General features: G+C 44.5%; 1 protein-coding gene across 1 annotated transcript in view; it reads right to left on the bottom strand.

Annotated features, from left to right (window-relative positions):
• LOC139320230 (gamma-aminobutyric acid receptor subunit alpha-2) overlaps window positions 1–16,448 on the bottom strand; it is a 441,414-nt gene that overhangs the window by 5,676 nt on the left and 419,290 nt on the right. Inside the window, exons 10-11 of the mRNA XM_070948459.1 lie at window positions 8,931–9,012; window positions 3,066–3,268 (exon numbers count right to left, since the gene is read on the bottom strand). Coding sequence (XP_070804560.1) covers window positions 3,066–3,268; window positions 8,931–9,012 — 285 coding nt within the window. The remainder of the gene's footprint in view (window positions 1–3,065; window positions 3,269–8,930; window positions 9,013–16,448) is intronic.

Below are 16,448 nucleotides of genomic sequence, written 5' to 3'. Positions count from 1 at the left end.
TCTTCCAGTACCTCTTTTAAAGTGAGCGCTTTCTTAGTTACTAGTTTCCTCTGCAGTCTCAGGTGTCTCATTCCCACAAGGACTCTGTCTAATAGCATTTGATCTACCTTTTCAAATTTGCAACCAGCTGCTATATCCCTCAACTTGGTAACATATTCATTAATGGTCTCACCTGGTTGTTGCTCTCTATGGTAAAATTCAAGTCAGTGGGCGAATAGTGATGCTGTGGGGGCATAATGTTCCTCCAGCATTTCTTGTAGTTCCTTCCATTCCATGGTTTCGATGTTCTTTGGAGCAGCTAGGGTTTGAGCCATCTTGTACAGGCGGTTGCCACAATAGCTGAGGAACAGGGCTCGCTTCCTTTCGTCCCCAGTTCCTTGCAGGCCATTAGCTTCCAGGAACATCCTGAATTGTCCCAGTCATGTTGGTTCGGGTTGAAAGGTTCGGGGGGTACATAGGTAGTCATCCTGCCGGCCGGTGTTGGAAGAAAAGGCAATCCAGTTGGAGGGGAAAAAAATGGTCTGCGCCACACGGTGATTGTCCTTTGTTCGCCTTTAGAATCCCACCTTCATCGCCAGTGTTAGATGTGGGATCAGAGTGAGGAGGCAGAATGCTGCATGGTTCAGTAAAATAGTTTATTTCTGCAGTTTAAAAAAGCAAGCGCAGATGCGCCGGCAGCTCCTTTTAAACCCCAGAGCTGTCCAGCATTTCCGCCACTCAAGTTAGTCCATTCTCCCACCTTGGAGCCTGGACCAATGAGCAGGAAATTGTACAACACGACTTCTCCCTCATTAATATTCAACAAAAGTCCTTATTGTCAACTCTGAAGCTGGCCTAGCTGAAGCCATCCTGGAGCTGAGGGATAGGGACTGAGGATTAGAGATAGCTGGGATTGTGTAGTCAAAATAAAATACTTTCTCTTGGGAACCAAGGATGTTCTCACACCTGGCTGGAGGAAAGAAGAATGATGTCACCTACCTTGATTGGGCCATGTGACTGATAGTTTGGGATTGAGGAAAAAAATATGCCAATATGATATTTTCAATAAAGCTATTCTTTGAAGAATCTACCTGCCTCAGAATTTTGTTTGCTATTACTTGGAACTCTGACATTTATGCTTGTTTTTTTCCCCATTCATATCCATCAATGTAACCTCTTCTCCCAGAACAATAGCATTTTGGTTCATATATCTGAACAGAATAGGCCTTTTTCATTCTACTTCCAACTGAAAACATCAAAAACATGTTTTGGTTCAGATGGATCAATAGAATTATTGTTGTTGTTATTGTTGTTGTTGTTGTTGTTATTGTCATTGTTATTGTTTTTGTTATTGCTGTTAAATGTCTTTTTAGGGATATTTATATACCTTAAACACAGAATTCCTCTACTGAGATCAAACATCTCTGAAAATGGAAAACATTTTTTAAAATAAACCATTTGCTTTAGTCAAATGAGAATCTGTATAATTACATAAAAAGATTATATAAATCTACTAGCTGTACCTGGCCATGCGTTGCTGTGGCTCAGTCTTGTGGGTATACAATATTTTTTGACTGAGTATCAATAATTTCTCTCTGTAGCTCAGGTCACGCATACTTTGCCTCTGTCCCACCAGTCTTTTCACTCGGTTGATTGGATTCAGACCTGAGTTGCCTTTCTCTATGTTTCTTTTTGGACTTTAACGTCGCTTAATCAATTGTTTTGTTGGACTTTTACCTATTTGGTGCTTGTATTGGGAGAACTGCGCGTCGTGGGATTAGCGGAGGCCTCCGCCTGGGCTGGCGTTGGTGAGTTTGCGTTCCTGGGGCTCTGGGATGGTGGCCGCCGACAAATGTTTTGAATCCAGCAGCTATCCGGAGGTTTGTCCTCGGACGCCTCCGAGGATATTTTGCCGCGGGTGTAAGAGCTGGTTTCCCAGCTTGCCGGTATAACCGCCTTCACCTTCGCAGCACCACAGGCGGCATCGGGGTCTCTGCTAAAGGTACGGCATACTCCGTTAGTCGGGAGGACGCTTCGCGACGGTTGACATTTGCCGCCATTTTGCTTGTGGGTTTCGCGGCGCTGGTGCTGAGGGGAAAAAATCCGGATCGCGCCTGCCATTGTGGTGCTGCGACGTTAAAGTGCAAAAAGAAATGTAAAGAAAGGCAACTGAGGTCTGAATCCAATCGACCTAGTGAAAATACTGGTGGAACGGAGGCAAAGTATGCGTGACCTGAGTTACAGAGGAATATGGCACAGCTCAATTCCAACGCAATGTTGCATGAAATAATTAAATCAAAATGAGAATAAATCGAAATCTATGAAAATTCAATTTAACAATGCAATCGGAAACATTGAAATGGAATTGTAAAATTTGAAATTTGGAAATTGTAAATGGATTGTAAATCGGAAACATTGAAATGGAATCGTAAAATATTTAGTATAGCGTGTGTTGGCTTTTACATCCAACAGATGGCGCTGTTTTTCAAAAAAACATGTTTTTACCTGTCACACGTGTGACATCTATATAATATAGGTATATAAAAAGGCGCGTATTCGAATGCAATGTTGTGTCAAAATTTCAAAGCAATCGGTGAAGAACTTTCAGAGATTTAAGATTTTGAACAAACGAACATTTACATTTTTATTTATATAGATGACAGTTCTTAATTTATAATGCTCAATATACCGTAGTTAAAATTCTTTTAGCAAAGTATCTTTGGTTTCACTAATTTCCTTATAAAAATTGTTGGGAGATAATGAAATGTGGTTGAAGGTTTTGAAGGAAATTAAACAAGCATAAATGGGCTATGATTTAATTTATCAACAGCCTTGGGATAATATTTGTTTCTTTAAGAGAAACAGGTAGAGAAAGATTCCATATGAACTGTTTAATTTCTGCTGAAATGCAGACCCAAACTCTCTACTTCTTTTCATAATCATTCTTGTTTTAACATACCCTGTCCTTATATTGGTTTAAGACTTTAATTATTTTTCAGTAATGGAAAACTTTCAACAGAGATGCTGCTAAATTGTTTTTTTTTTTCAAATTGGAAGAAACCTTAAACATATTTTTCATCACTCACCTTATCATTGACTATGCTTTTTCCATCCCACGCCCATCCTCTTTTTGTGAAGTAATTTACAGTGGCAAATTCTATCAAGGCAGAGAACACAAATGCATAACAAACCGCAATAAACCAATCCATAGCTGTGGCATAAGCTACTTTGGGCAGGGAATTACGAGCACTGATACTTAACGTTGTCATTGTTAGCACTGTTGTTACTCCTGTAGGGTAGAAAAAGGAGAATGAACTTGGTCAAGGTAATGCAAAATGCATGGAAAGTTTAGCACCAGAGCTAAAGACAATGAAGCAGGGGTGAAATCCAACAAGTTCTGACAGGTTCTGGATAACCGGTAGGAGAAATTTTGAGCAGTTCGGAGAACCGGCAGCGGAAATTTAGAGTAATTTGGACAACCGGCAAATAGCACCTCTGATAGCCCCAGAGTAGAGTGGGAATTGAGATTTTGCAATATCCTTCCCCCAGGAGTGGTGAGGGAATGAGTATTTTGCAGTATCCTTCCCCTGGAGTGGGGTGGGAATGGAGATTTTGCAGTATCCTTCCCCTGCCATGCCCACCAAGCCACAGTACGCCCACCAAGCCACGCCCACAGAACCAGTAGTAAAAAAATTTGGATTTCACCACTGCAATGAAGGGACATGATAGAAAATTAAACTTAAAAAGACCAAAGTGCAGACATTATAAATAAGATGTTCAATGATATCTATTAAATTATATAATGTTTGGGATTTATTATTTTAAGGAACTTGCACCCCAAAAAGTCAACATGACAGCTGCAACTCTGTAATCAAATCCTCAACTCTTTTTATAAGCATTGTGACACGGATTAAAAAAGAGTGACTTTAAATCACATGGTTGCCATCTAGACATCTTTTACCTCCCCCTGCAGATGTGCTTAATGCATTTGTTCAAGATCACATTTTACATATATTTTCTCCAAGATGTAGACTCTTGAGTTGCTAATGTTATAGAAGTGACTGAAAAGTACAAAACCTTTGCCTGGTATATCCTACATAACATATGAACTAATAACATGCATATCTCTCTGGAAGGAAATGTTTGAGTTCCACTTTTAATTTGAAATCATGTTTTTGTTGAGAACAAAACATTGACAGGTTCTGTTCCAAAGAAGCTAGTGGTGGAATTCAGCCAGTTTGCACCGGTTCATGCAAACTGGTAGTTAACTTTCTGAGCAGTTTGGCAAACCAGCTGTTGGAAGAAATCTCCTTCCAACAGCCTTTTGTTTTTCCCACAGTTAAGCCTCTCAGGCAGGAAGGAATTGTTCTGGTGTGCCTGTGTGTGTTGTTTCTAGCCTGCTTAAGTGTTTTCTGAAACTGCCTCTGGTTAAGCCTTGTTACATTGTAACAGCTAGTCTTAATGGTTCTTGGCAGTACAACCAGACTTTCTATAGCCTGAGTGGCTTCTCTGGAGTTTTTCCCCCCTTTGCTGGTACTTTTATTCCGGGGCTTGGGAGGAGGGACTGGTTGGATTAAGAGCTATTTACATAAGGGTTGGCATAGCCATAGAAAAAATGGCAGAGAGGCAGGATGCAAGCTTGGCACTCTGTCTGATTTTTTTTTACTGACTTTCTGGGGGCATGTGATCTTTCCTTAGGATATCTTGTGAGATGAGTGAGACCAGCTGGTATCTTTGAGTGGTGCAAATGGATCTAAGGATTTGCTTCTCCTGGATGGGAAAGGGTGCTTTGTCGGTTCACTGAGCACAGGAGTCTCTTGTCTATGGGGATTCTTCAATCATCCACTTGGTTGTCCCAAAGGTGCTTTTTTCAAGAGGCAACGGGACTTTTTTAGTTTCCACAAAGTCCAGTTGCCTCTTGAAAAAGTAACTTTGGGACAGGAGTCTCTTGCATTGCTTTGGAGTGGCCAAGGCACATGATTGCTCACTGATAGTAAGTGGATCCTCCTTACAATTCGTTTGAGTTTTCTCTCATGATAATAAGGCTTAGTAACATGGCACCAATTGTAGAAAGTTAGCACCCACCCCTCTCCTAGAAGAATGAAATATTTTGAGAAATATTTAAAAAGAAGAATATATTTCCCTGGATGAAAAATGAAGAAACATGTTTTCTTAGTGGGAGAAAGCAGCCCCCACCTTCCTTAATAGCCCACAGCAGATGTCAGCACTTAAGAGATAAAGAGATAGATAGCTCTATTCATAGGCAAAAATTCCCTGCAGCAAGATCTGAACAAAGGCAGAATGGGATTAGCCCTCACTCAAGATCTAAAACAGGAGGAAAGACATTAAGACACAATAGGAATTGCCTAACCCTTTCAGGACACAAGCCTCTCATTACATCATCTCAGAGAGTCCAAACTTCAACTAAACCCATGTGGTTCTGCTTCATCATTAAATCATCTCTCCAATTAGCCTCCATGTTTCCAGTGTCTTTCTCCCAGCTTGGAACTGAACTAGATGGATATTTCTTCCAACACAGGCTTGAAGTTTATTTAGATATTTGTGGCATGTACTAAATTTATTGTGATCCTGACAAGCATGGGAGGGAAGAGATTTAAACCTGGGTCCCTTTTATATTTTGTCAATTTGTCTCTTTAGCTTGGCATTTTGTGGCTCAAGTATGCCCACTCACTTTCTGGAGAGCTTAAATGACCTCTCTGCTAAAGGGTTTCACTTTATGAGCAAGAGTTGTCTGCTGATAATTATTGTTGCATTTTAACTATTTTAATTCCTCAATGTGCTCTGGTGCCCTGCCAGATTTGTAACACTGGATTGCAGGTATTGCTGATAAAAAGGAAGGTATTCAGACAGAATGGTTTAGGTTTCCATGATGGCTGTGACTATCATTGATTTTCAGTGTGTATTCCCCCATTTCTAATCTAATGATTGGTATTTAGGGTAACTTTCTGCAAGCAAAGAAGCTTTTTGTATTTTTGTACCGGTAATCCTTGACTTACAATAGTTCATTTAGTGACCATTCAATGTTACAATGGCACTGAAAAAAGTGATTTATGACCATTTTTCATACTTATGACCGTTGCAGCAGCCCCACGGTCACAAGAGGCTGGGTGAGGTGAAGCACCCCTCAACATGAGTGACGTTGAGTTGAGTCACATGGTTGTTAACTTATTTGAATCCCATCACTGGAAGAAGCTATGAAATGAAAAAAAAAAAAAAACAGGCCTTACCCTTTTTTGAAATAAAATAAGCCCACCATTCATATCTTATGTTTAAATTAATATTTGTTAATAATATGTCAAGATATCATGTCAAAAATTGAATCTGAGGCTTTTCCAGGAAACTACAGACCAACCAGCCTGAGATCAATACCTGGGAAGATCTTGGAAAAGATAATCAAGCAGCAAATCTGCAAACACCTGGAAGCAAGCAAAATCATAACCAGAAGCCAACATGGGTTCATCAAAAACAGATCATGCCAAACAAATCTTATTTCATTCGTTGACCAAGTGACTAAATTAGTGGACCAGCAAAATGCTGTGGGCATATAGTATATTTGGATTTCAGTAAGGCATTTGACAAAGTAGATCACAACCTACTTCTTGGTAAGCTAGAAAAATGTGGGCTAGACAGCACCACCACTAGATGGATTTGTATCTGGTTAACAAACCATACTCAATATGAAGTTCTTAACAGAACTACATCTACATGGAGGGAACTAAGCAGTGGGGTGCCCCAAGGTTCTGTTTTAGGCCCAGATTTTTCAATATCTTCATAAATGATTTAGATGCAGGAATAGAAGGGGACTTATCAAATTTGCAGATGACACCAAGCTGGCAGGAATAGCCAACATCCCAGAAGATATGCTCAAGATCTAGATGCATCTTGATAGACTTGAACACTAGGCCCTACTGTATCTAACAAAATAAAATTCAACATGGAGAAATGTAAGGTTTTACTTTTCTCCATGACAAGAAAAACCAAATATACAGATACAAATTACATGAAACTTGGCTCAATACCATTAACAGAACTGCTTAATGCATTCTTTGCATCTCTCTTCATGCAAAAAGATAATACAGCCCAACCTACTAAAAACATAACTGTAAAAGACAGACTAGGAATATAAATTAAAATAAACAAGAAAATGGTAAGAGAACACCTGTCTGCTCTAGATAAGTTCAAATCCATAGACCTGACAGATTACATCCCAGAGTTCTGAAGGAACTGGCAGATGTGATCTCTGAACCATTGAATCAGGAAGATCTTGGAAAAGATAAAAAAGCAATAGATCTGTGAACAGATGGATTTGCAACTGGCTGACAAACCACGCTCAACATGTAGTCCTTAATGGAATTACATCTATATCGACAGAAGTAAGCAGTGGGGTATCCCAAGGTTTTGTTTTAGGCCCAGTACTCTTTAATATCTTCATAAATGATTTAGATAGATGAATAGAAGGGAACTCATCCAATTTGCAGATGACACCAAGCTGGCAGGAATAGCCAACATCCCAGATCTCTCAAGATACAATCCAAAAAAGCCCATGCAATCCTAGGTTGCATTAACAGAGAGGTAGACTCAAGATCATGTATAGTATTAGTACCACTGTCAGGGTTCCAAGTAACATACGCATAGCAAACAAAACTCTGAGTCAGGCAATTTCCTCAAATAATAGGTTTATTGGATATGGTATATTGGCACAGGCTGGTGAAAAGCAACTCTGATTATTCCCACAGTTTTCACCTAATTAAAAATAAATGTTTGCCATTTTCAAAAAACAGTCACATGGTCCAATCAGGATATTGTCCAGTTGCTAGGTGACTCCAATCCCCTCCTTCTGGAATGTTCTTGGTTCCCAAGAGAAAGTATTTTGTTTTGACTACAACACCCTAACTATCTCTATTCCCCCCTTCCCTATCCCTCTTCTCCAGTGTGTCAGCACTGAAGTCTCAAAATGGCCTCAATAAGGCCAGCTTCAGGGTTGACAACCACTTTATAAAGGCATAGTAAGACTACACTTAGAATACTGCATCCAGTTTTACAGAATACTTTACTTTACTTTTATTTGATTTATATACCGCCCTACTCCCGAAGGACTCAGGACGGTGAACAGCCAACAATAAAATACATACATACAAAATTTAAAAAGCAGAGATAAAATCGAATTAAATAGTTTGGCCCAAACAAATTTAAAACCCCAATCAATTTAAAACAAATTTAAACTTTGAATATTAAAAATACTAAAAAATATTAAAAAATATTAAAAATGTTTAAAAAGAGGGAGAAAGTTAGGCCAGGCCCGCCTGGTGAAATAAAAAGGTGTTTAGAGTGCGGCGGAAGGTGTGCAGATCCGAGATTCTCTGTATCTCTGGGGGGAGCTCGTTCCAGATAGTAGGTGCCCTCACAGAGAAGGCTCTCCCCCTGGGGGCCTCCAGTCGACATTGTTTGGCCGACGGCACCCGGAGGAGCCCCTTTCTATGAGAGCATACCGGTGGGTGGGAGGCTATTGGTGGTAGTAGGCGGTCCCGTAAGTACCCAGTGTCAGCCTCCTCTGGAACCACCTGTGCTCCGCCGAACAAACACCACACGCACACACTCAAAGGTGAAGCTATCCGGTTTAATCGTAGCTTACACGGTGGTCATACAGTAAGCGCTGAAGTTTTCTGTTGAAAAACAAAGTCGGAGACGCCCGATTCCTCCGCTTATCTGGCTTTATAGAACGCCCCCAAGGGCCCCGCCCTTGCTCAATTGTGCATTTAAAGTGACCGCGCTATTTACTCCTTCAGTTACTTCCGGATCTCGCTGTCCCTCGTATTGAAGGGCGTTTGTTTCTTTTGACATCGTTTTATTGACCCTGTCCCCAGATTCCCTATACCGTCCACCACCTGATATCACCGTGCCCTGCTAAACGCTACAACACCCCCCTTCACCATGTCTCTGTTCTTCTGGCTTGTCACAGTCCCCGGGATCATGTGTCGAGGGAATGGCTGACACTCGACATGCGCCCCCCCCCTACCAGGTCTCTTCCTGTAGGGACATAAAAACATTCGGTTATTCTCATTAAGTGGGAAAGTGTCCACCTGGTTTGTTTGGATATTTATTTATTATTATTATTTATTAATCAAATTTCTATACCGCCCTACTCCCGAAGGACTCAGGGCGGTGAACAGCCAAGATAAAATACAAATAATACAAATATTAAAAAATCCCTTAAAATTATTAAATATTTCGGCCGAAACACAGATTAAAACACCCAATTTGTAAAATCACGAATTAAAAAATTTAAAAATTTAAAATATGGGAGTTAGGCCAGGCCAGCTTGCTGAAATAGAAAAGTTTTGAGAGCACGGCGAAACGTGCACAGGTCCGGGATCTTCCGTATCTCTGGGGGGAGCTCGTTCCAGATGGTAGGTGCCCCCACAGAGAAGGCTCTCCCCCTGGGGGCCGCCAGTCGACACTGTTTGGCCGACGGCACCCTGAGGAGCCCCTCTCTATGGGAGCGTACTGGTCGGTGAGAGGCTATTGGTAGCAGAAGGCGGTCTCGTAGATACCCCGGTCCGATGCCATGGAGCGCTCTAAAGGTGGTAACCAAAACCTTGAAGCGCACCCGGAAGACCACCGGGAGCCAGTGCAGCTCGCGCAGGAGGGGGGTCACATGGGAGCGCCACGTCGCTCCCATAACCACCCGCGCGGCCGCATTCTGGACCAGCTGGAGCCTCCGGGTGCTCCTCAAGGAGCTTAAAGCATTGTAAGCCGCCCTGAGTCTCCGGAGAAGGGCGGCATATAAATCAAATTAAAAAAAAAAAAAAAAAAAAAAAAGGGGAGCCCCATGTAGAGAGCATTGCAGTAGTCCAAGCGGGAAGTAACGAGAGCATGAGTGACCGTATTTAACGAGTCCCGATCCAGAAAGGGACGCAACTGGCGAATCAGGCGGACCTGATAAAAAGTCCCCCTGGCCACGGCCGTCATGTGCTCTTCTAAAGACAGCCGTGAGTCCAGGAGGACACCCAAGTTGCGAACCCTCTCCGTGGGGGCCAGTGACTCGCCCCCAATAGTCAGTGATGGCACCAACTGACTATATCGGGATGTCGGAAACCACAGCCACTCGGTCTTGGATGGGTTGAGCCTGAGTCTGTTTCTCCCCATCCAGATCTGCACGGCCTCCAGGCACCGGGACATCACTTCAAGGGCATCATTGGGGTGGTCCGGGGTGGAGATGTACAGCTGAGTATCATCAGCGTACTGGTGGTACTTCACCCCGAAACCACGGATGATCTCACCCAGCGGCTTCACATAAATGTTGAACAGAAGGGGCGAGAGGACCGACCCTTGTGGCACCCCACATACAAGGGGCCTCGGGGTTGACCTCTGCCCCCCTATCAACACAGACTGCGACCGGTCAGAGAGAAAGGAGGAGAACCACCGTAGGACGGTGCCCCCCACCCCTAACTCCTCTAGCCAGTGCAGCATGATACCATGGTCGATGGTATCAAAAGCCACTGAGAGGTCTAATAGGACCAGGACAGAGGAACAACCCCTGTCCCGAGCCCTCCAGAGATCATCAACCAACGCGACCAATGCCGTTTCCGTGCTGTACCCAGGCCTGAAGCCCGACTGGAATTTATAATGGATATGTTTCATGGAATTGTTTTAGTAATCGTGGAGCATCTATATCCTTCATTTTCACCCATGTTGTTTCTGATATAGGGTATCCCTTCCAATGTACTAAATACCTAAGCTTCCCATGATATATCTTAGAATCGAGGATCTTTTTAATTTCGTATGAGCTTCCTGTCACGGGCCCTGGACGTGTTCCTGTCTCTCTTATTTTGGCTGCTGGTTTTAGGAGACTACTGTGGAATACTGGGTGTATTCTTTTCAGTAAGAGGGGTAGTTGTAAGGATACCGTTATGGGATTTATTATTTTGGTGATGGGAAAGGGACTTATATACTTTGGACCTAGTTTTTTACTGGGCATATGCAGATTGATATATTTTGTGGACAAATACACTTTTTCTCCTATTTTGAAGGGTAGGTTATCTCGTCTCCGTTTGTTTACTTGGGTTTTGTACGCTTCAGAAGCTTTTTCTAATGCATTTTTGATGTGTGGCCAACTTTGTTTAACCTTCTCTGTCCATTCTTTTGGACTATGGGAACTAGTCATTTGTACATCTAGATCGGGGATGGCAGGGAACTCTTTTCCAGAAACTACCAAGAAGGGTGTATAACCTGTACTGCTTTGTACAGTGTTATTATATGCTGATTCTGCGAAAGGTAAGAGTTCGTACCAGTCTGTTTGTTGGTATGATACATAAGAATGTAGATACCTTTCTACCATGGCATTGGCTCTTTCAGTGGCTCCGTTGGTATTTGGGTGGAACGCAGAGCTCAGTCCCTGTTTTGTTCCTAATTGTCCTAGGAAACGTCTCCAGAACCGGGCGGTAAATTGGGGACCTCTGTCTGAGATTATACGTTTGGGTGTGCCATGAAGTCGATATACGTGTTGGACAAATAGTTTCGCTAGACGCCCTGCGGACTGTAGTCCTTTACAGGGGACAAAATGTGCCTGTTTGGAAAACAGGTCAATAATAGTCCATATTACATTGGACTCCTTTGCTGGGAGGCAATTCAACTATGAAATCCATGGCTATATCTTCCCAAGGCCTCTGTGGTTCAGCCACGGACTGTAATAAACCAGACGGTTTCCCTGACAAGGGTTTAGCTCTTATACAGACGGGACAGCCTTGTACATATGTCTCTACCTGTTTTCACATACGTGGCCACCAGAATTGTCTCCTCACTAGATGCAACGTTTTCACAAAACCGAAATGCCCTGCTGTTTTTACATCATGGCATTGTCGTAACACCTTATCTCTCAATCCTTCGGGGATATATAATTTATCTCATTTCCACATTAGTCCTCTTCTCTGTGTCACTATCTGGGGATTGGTCTTCAACCAACTGTCTGTTGCTAATTTTTTCCTCAACTCCACTACCCAGGTTGTGGGGAGCGGGAATACGTCCCTTCCTTGCTTTCCTGTCTGTTTATAAGGTATTAAGGCTTGTGTTATCTCCTCTTTTTGGCTCTCAAATTGCGGCATACGCGATAGGGAATCAGCTAAATAGTTCTTTCCCCCTGGTATCGCTTTCAGCTTGATGGTAAATCTGCGGAAATATTGCGCCCAACGCGCCTGTTTCGGGGACAGTTTACGAGGCGATTGAAGTGCCTCTAGATTTTTGTGATCCGTCCATACCTCAGATTCTACCTTAGTCCCTTCTAGTAAATGCCTCCACGTTTGCAAGGCCCATTTTATGGCATACGCCTCTTTTTCCCAAACCGTCCAATTTCGTTCTGTATCGGTTAGTTTTCGGGAGGTGTAGACGCATGGTTGAAGAACCCCATGTTCATTTCTTTGTAAGAGAACACCTCCTACCGCCACATCACTTGCATCTGCCTGGATTACAAAGGGTTTCGATGTGTTAGGATGTCTTAGTATGGGTTCATTAGCGAAGAGGGTTTTCAACGTGTCAAATGCACGTTGACATGATATCGTCCAATTGATTTTTTGTTGTAGGTTGCCTTTCCCGACTGCAATTTTTCTCGTCTTTAAGAGATCAGTCAACAGTAAAGCCACCTTAGCAAATGAGGGGATAAATCTTCTATAAAAATTTGCAAAGCCCAGAAAAATTTGTAACTGTTTTCGGGTCTTTGGAGCCTGCCATTCCAACACTGTCTTAACCTTATTTTGGTCCATTTCAATCCCTTTTTCTGAAATCCTAAACCCCAAGTAATCTATCTCTGTCTTGTGAAATTCGCATTTCTATAGCTTTACATACAACTGAGCCTTCAACAATTTCAGTAATATTTGCCGTACCAGACAAACGTGTTCTTCTAGGGTATTGGAGTATATTAGAATATCGTCTAGATATACGAGAACTCCGCGATACAGGTGATCATAGAGTATACTATTGATAAACTGCATAAAAACTGCAGGGGCCCCCTGTAGACCAAATGGCATGACCCGGAACTTATAGCTGCCCAAAGGGCAGTTAAATGTGGTCTTCCATTCATCACCCGCTTTTACCCGGACCCTGTAATACGCTTCTCGGAGGTCCAACTTAGTAAAGATCTTCCCTGTCGTGAGAGTGGAAAGCAAATCCGTCATAAGGGGTAAGGGATAAAGGGGTTCCATACAGACAGTGTTTAATCCCCGAAAATCAACACACAATCTTAGCCCTCCATCTTTCTTCTCCTTAAACAGAACTGGCGCTGCCATATGCGCACGACTGGGCGAGATAAAACCCCTGGCTAGGTTCTGGTCTATATAACACCACAATTCCTCTAATTCAAGGGGAATCATGGAATACATGCGGGGTTTAGGTAGACTAACACCTGGTTTCAACTCTATCGCACAGTCTGTAGGACGGTGGGGTGGAAGGGTCTCACATTCCTTCTCGCTAAACACACGCCATACATCTCTGTATATGTGTGGGACTTTTTCTAGACAGGACATCTCCCTTCCAGTCGCTCCTACATCTCTACTGTCTTCAGGTGGATCAGGGCCTACTGCCAAGCGTAATTTGCGAAAAACCCCTTCCCACCAAATGGTAGGTTTCCACTTATCTAACCATGACAGGCCTAGAATGATGGGTTCAATCATTTTTTTCTACAACCACAAATCGTACTACTTCCCGATGATTCCCGATCTCAAGTGTCACAGGCTCTGTAACATGGGTAGCCGGTTGTCCTCCTAGCGTTGAACCATCCATTTGCTCAAAGTAAATAGGTTTCCACAATCTCACTACATGGAGTCCAAGACTGTCTGCTATCGCCCTTCGTAAAAGGCAACGGGTGCACCCGGTATCTACTAAGGCCCCTTGCTGTTCCAGTCTACCCGACCCAGGGTGTTTTAGTGTCACCTGGATAACGAAAGGTCGGACAGGATCACATACCATAGGATCCATGTGTTCTGTTTCCTCCTCAACATTCCCCTCCTCCGTCGGTGTTCGGATGACGTCAGGAGAGCCACCATTGCCATCACGACCATTGGTCTCACCACTCTTGTTTGAGCCGCAATACGAGAGCGCTTCGATAGTCTGGAACGGAAACCCGCCCGCCTACCGGAACCTGATGCCTGGATGTCTGGGGCCCGGAGAGGCGGGAGTGGGCAATCAAGCACTCTGTGGCCCTACTGGTCACACCGGTAACATCGGAATGGTCTTCGTGAGGCAATACCACCTCTTACTCCTATAGGCATATATGTTCGAATGCCTCCCCGCCCTGTTGGCGGCTTCTCCAACACCTTCCGTGGTGGGGTCATGGTGTTGCTTCGCATCCGGAACTACTTCAGGCCTACATCCAATTCGACAGCCGCTTTATACCAGGCTGTTATGTAAGGACCAAGGCCCCTATAAACGCAGGCCTGACATAGGTCTCTATCCAGCCCCTTATGGAAATGGTGAACTAATAAATGTTCGGGCCAGCCCCTCAACCGATTAGTCAAGGTATGAAATTCCTTTACATAGTCTTTAGCCGCTCGTCCATTTTGTTTTAGTGAAACTAGATCACTTTCGACAATGGCCTGGTTGCTGGCGTCATCCTCAAATCGACTCCGTAACGCTTCCAGGAACAGTCCCAAATCTGCCAGTTCTCGAGCGTGCATGGTGTGTAAACTGGCCACCCAGTCAGCTGCCTCACCCGTCAAAACCGTTGTAACCGCTACTACTCTGGCCCACTGAGAGGAATAATAGTGCCCGTAAGCATCGATGTAGCTGATCACCTGACTTAGAAAGAGGGCTACATGGTCTGGATTCCCATCGAACGTGGCTTGTAAGGGAGGGAGACCCCATGGTATTTGCTGTACCCAAGGCCCTGGGATCCATGCAGGTGCTGGATCCCGTTCACGCCTGGACCGCTCTCCACCCTGAGGGGCTCTTTGTTCCCGTGAGCGGGACCGTCTAGCAGCAGGCTCACCTTCCTGGTCCTCACGATGTGGCTGTCGTCGTGTACCATGTATCCCCTCCCTTGATGAGGAACCCCCACCCTTGGGAGCAGGGTCTTCATCCCTTCTGCCCCTGTATCGACTATGGTCTACTCGCAGCTATGGACTGGCCAAACGCACCCTGGATTTGGACATTCCACCCATTGATGCTCCCACCCCACTCTGCCATGTATTTGACTGGTCTGCCCTGGGCGCCCAGGGCTGCCAAGAGGGGGCATCCCGGAAGCTAGCTTCCCCAAACCTCTTCCTCAACATATCCATGGTGGTTACACCGGGGCCGGAAGAATAACTCCAGTCCCCCTCTTCGTCCTCCTCCATCTCCTTTCCCGCCACCTTGGAATTGAGGGGCTAGAGGGGGGTTGGCTGACATCTGAAACCCCAACTTCCCCAGTATAGCGGTACTTTGCCACCAATTTCCAGATGGTTTTCGAGCAGCTTCAGTCCCCAATGAATCCTGTCTTTCCTGCTTGTCTTCTGGGGGTGGGGGCGACACCACTCTCTGTTTGGGGCGTACCACTGGCTGTTCGCAATGCTCCTCCGTCTCCACGTTCTCCTCCTCCTCTGCCTCCAGCTCCGTCCACAAATCCAACACCATGGCATCATCCGTCACGTCCTCTGCCATCACAGCTGCTTGCAGTCCTCAGACAGAAGAATAAAGCATCTCCGACTTTCTGTCAGCCTCCTCTGGAACCACCTGTGCTCCGCTGAACAAACACCACATGCACACACTCAAAGGTGAAGCTATCCGGTTTAATCGTAGCTTACACGGTGGTCATACAGTAAGCGCTGAAGTTTTCTGTTGAAAAACAAAGTTGGAGACGCCCGATTCCTCCACTTATCTGGCTTTATAGAACGCCCCCAAGCGCCCCGCCCTTGCTCAATTGTGCATTTAAAGTGACCGCGCTATTTACTCCTTCAGTTACTTCCGGATCTCGCTGTCCCTTGTATTGAAGGGGGTTTGTTTCCTTTGACATTGTTTTATTGACCCTGTCCCCAGATTCCCTATACTGTCCACCACCTGATATCACCGTGCCCTTCTAAACGCTACAACACCCCCCTTCACATGTCTCTGTTCTTCTGGCTTGTCACAGTCCCCGGGATCATGTGTCGAGGGAATGGCTGACACTCGACACCCAGGTCCTGAGCCATGGAGCGTTTTAAAGGTGGTAACCAATACCTTGAAGCGCACCCGAAAGACCACCGGGAGCCAGTGCAGCTCGCGCAGGAGGGGTGTTACATGGGAACGCCATGTCGCTCCCATTACCACCCACGCTGCCGCACTCTGCACCAGTTGAAGCCTCCGGGTGCTCCTCAAGGGGAGCCCCATGTAGAGAGCATTACAATAGTCCAGGCGGGAGGTGACGAGGGCATGAGTGACCGTGTGTAAGGAGTCCCGATCCAGAAAGGGACGCAACTGGCAAATCAAGCGAACCTGATGAAAAATCC

This window comes from Pituophis catenifer, unplaced genomic scaffold, assembly GCF_029215685.1.
Source record: "Pituophis catenifer annectens isolate HBS135680 unplaced genomic scaffold, rPitCat1.0.hap2 SCAF_8, whole genome shotgun sequence".
Classification (NCBI taxonomy): Eukaryota; Metazoa; Chordata; class Lepidosauria; order Squamata; family Colubridae; genus Pituophis; species Pituophis catenifer.
This window is presented reverse-complemented; position numbering and strand designations above follow the sequence as displayed.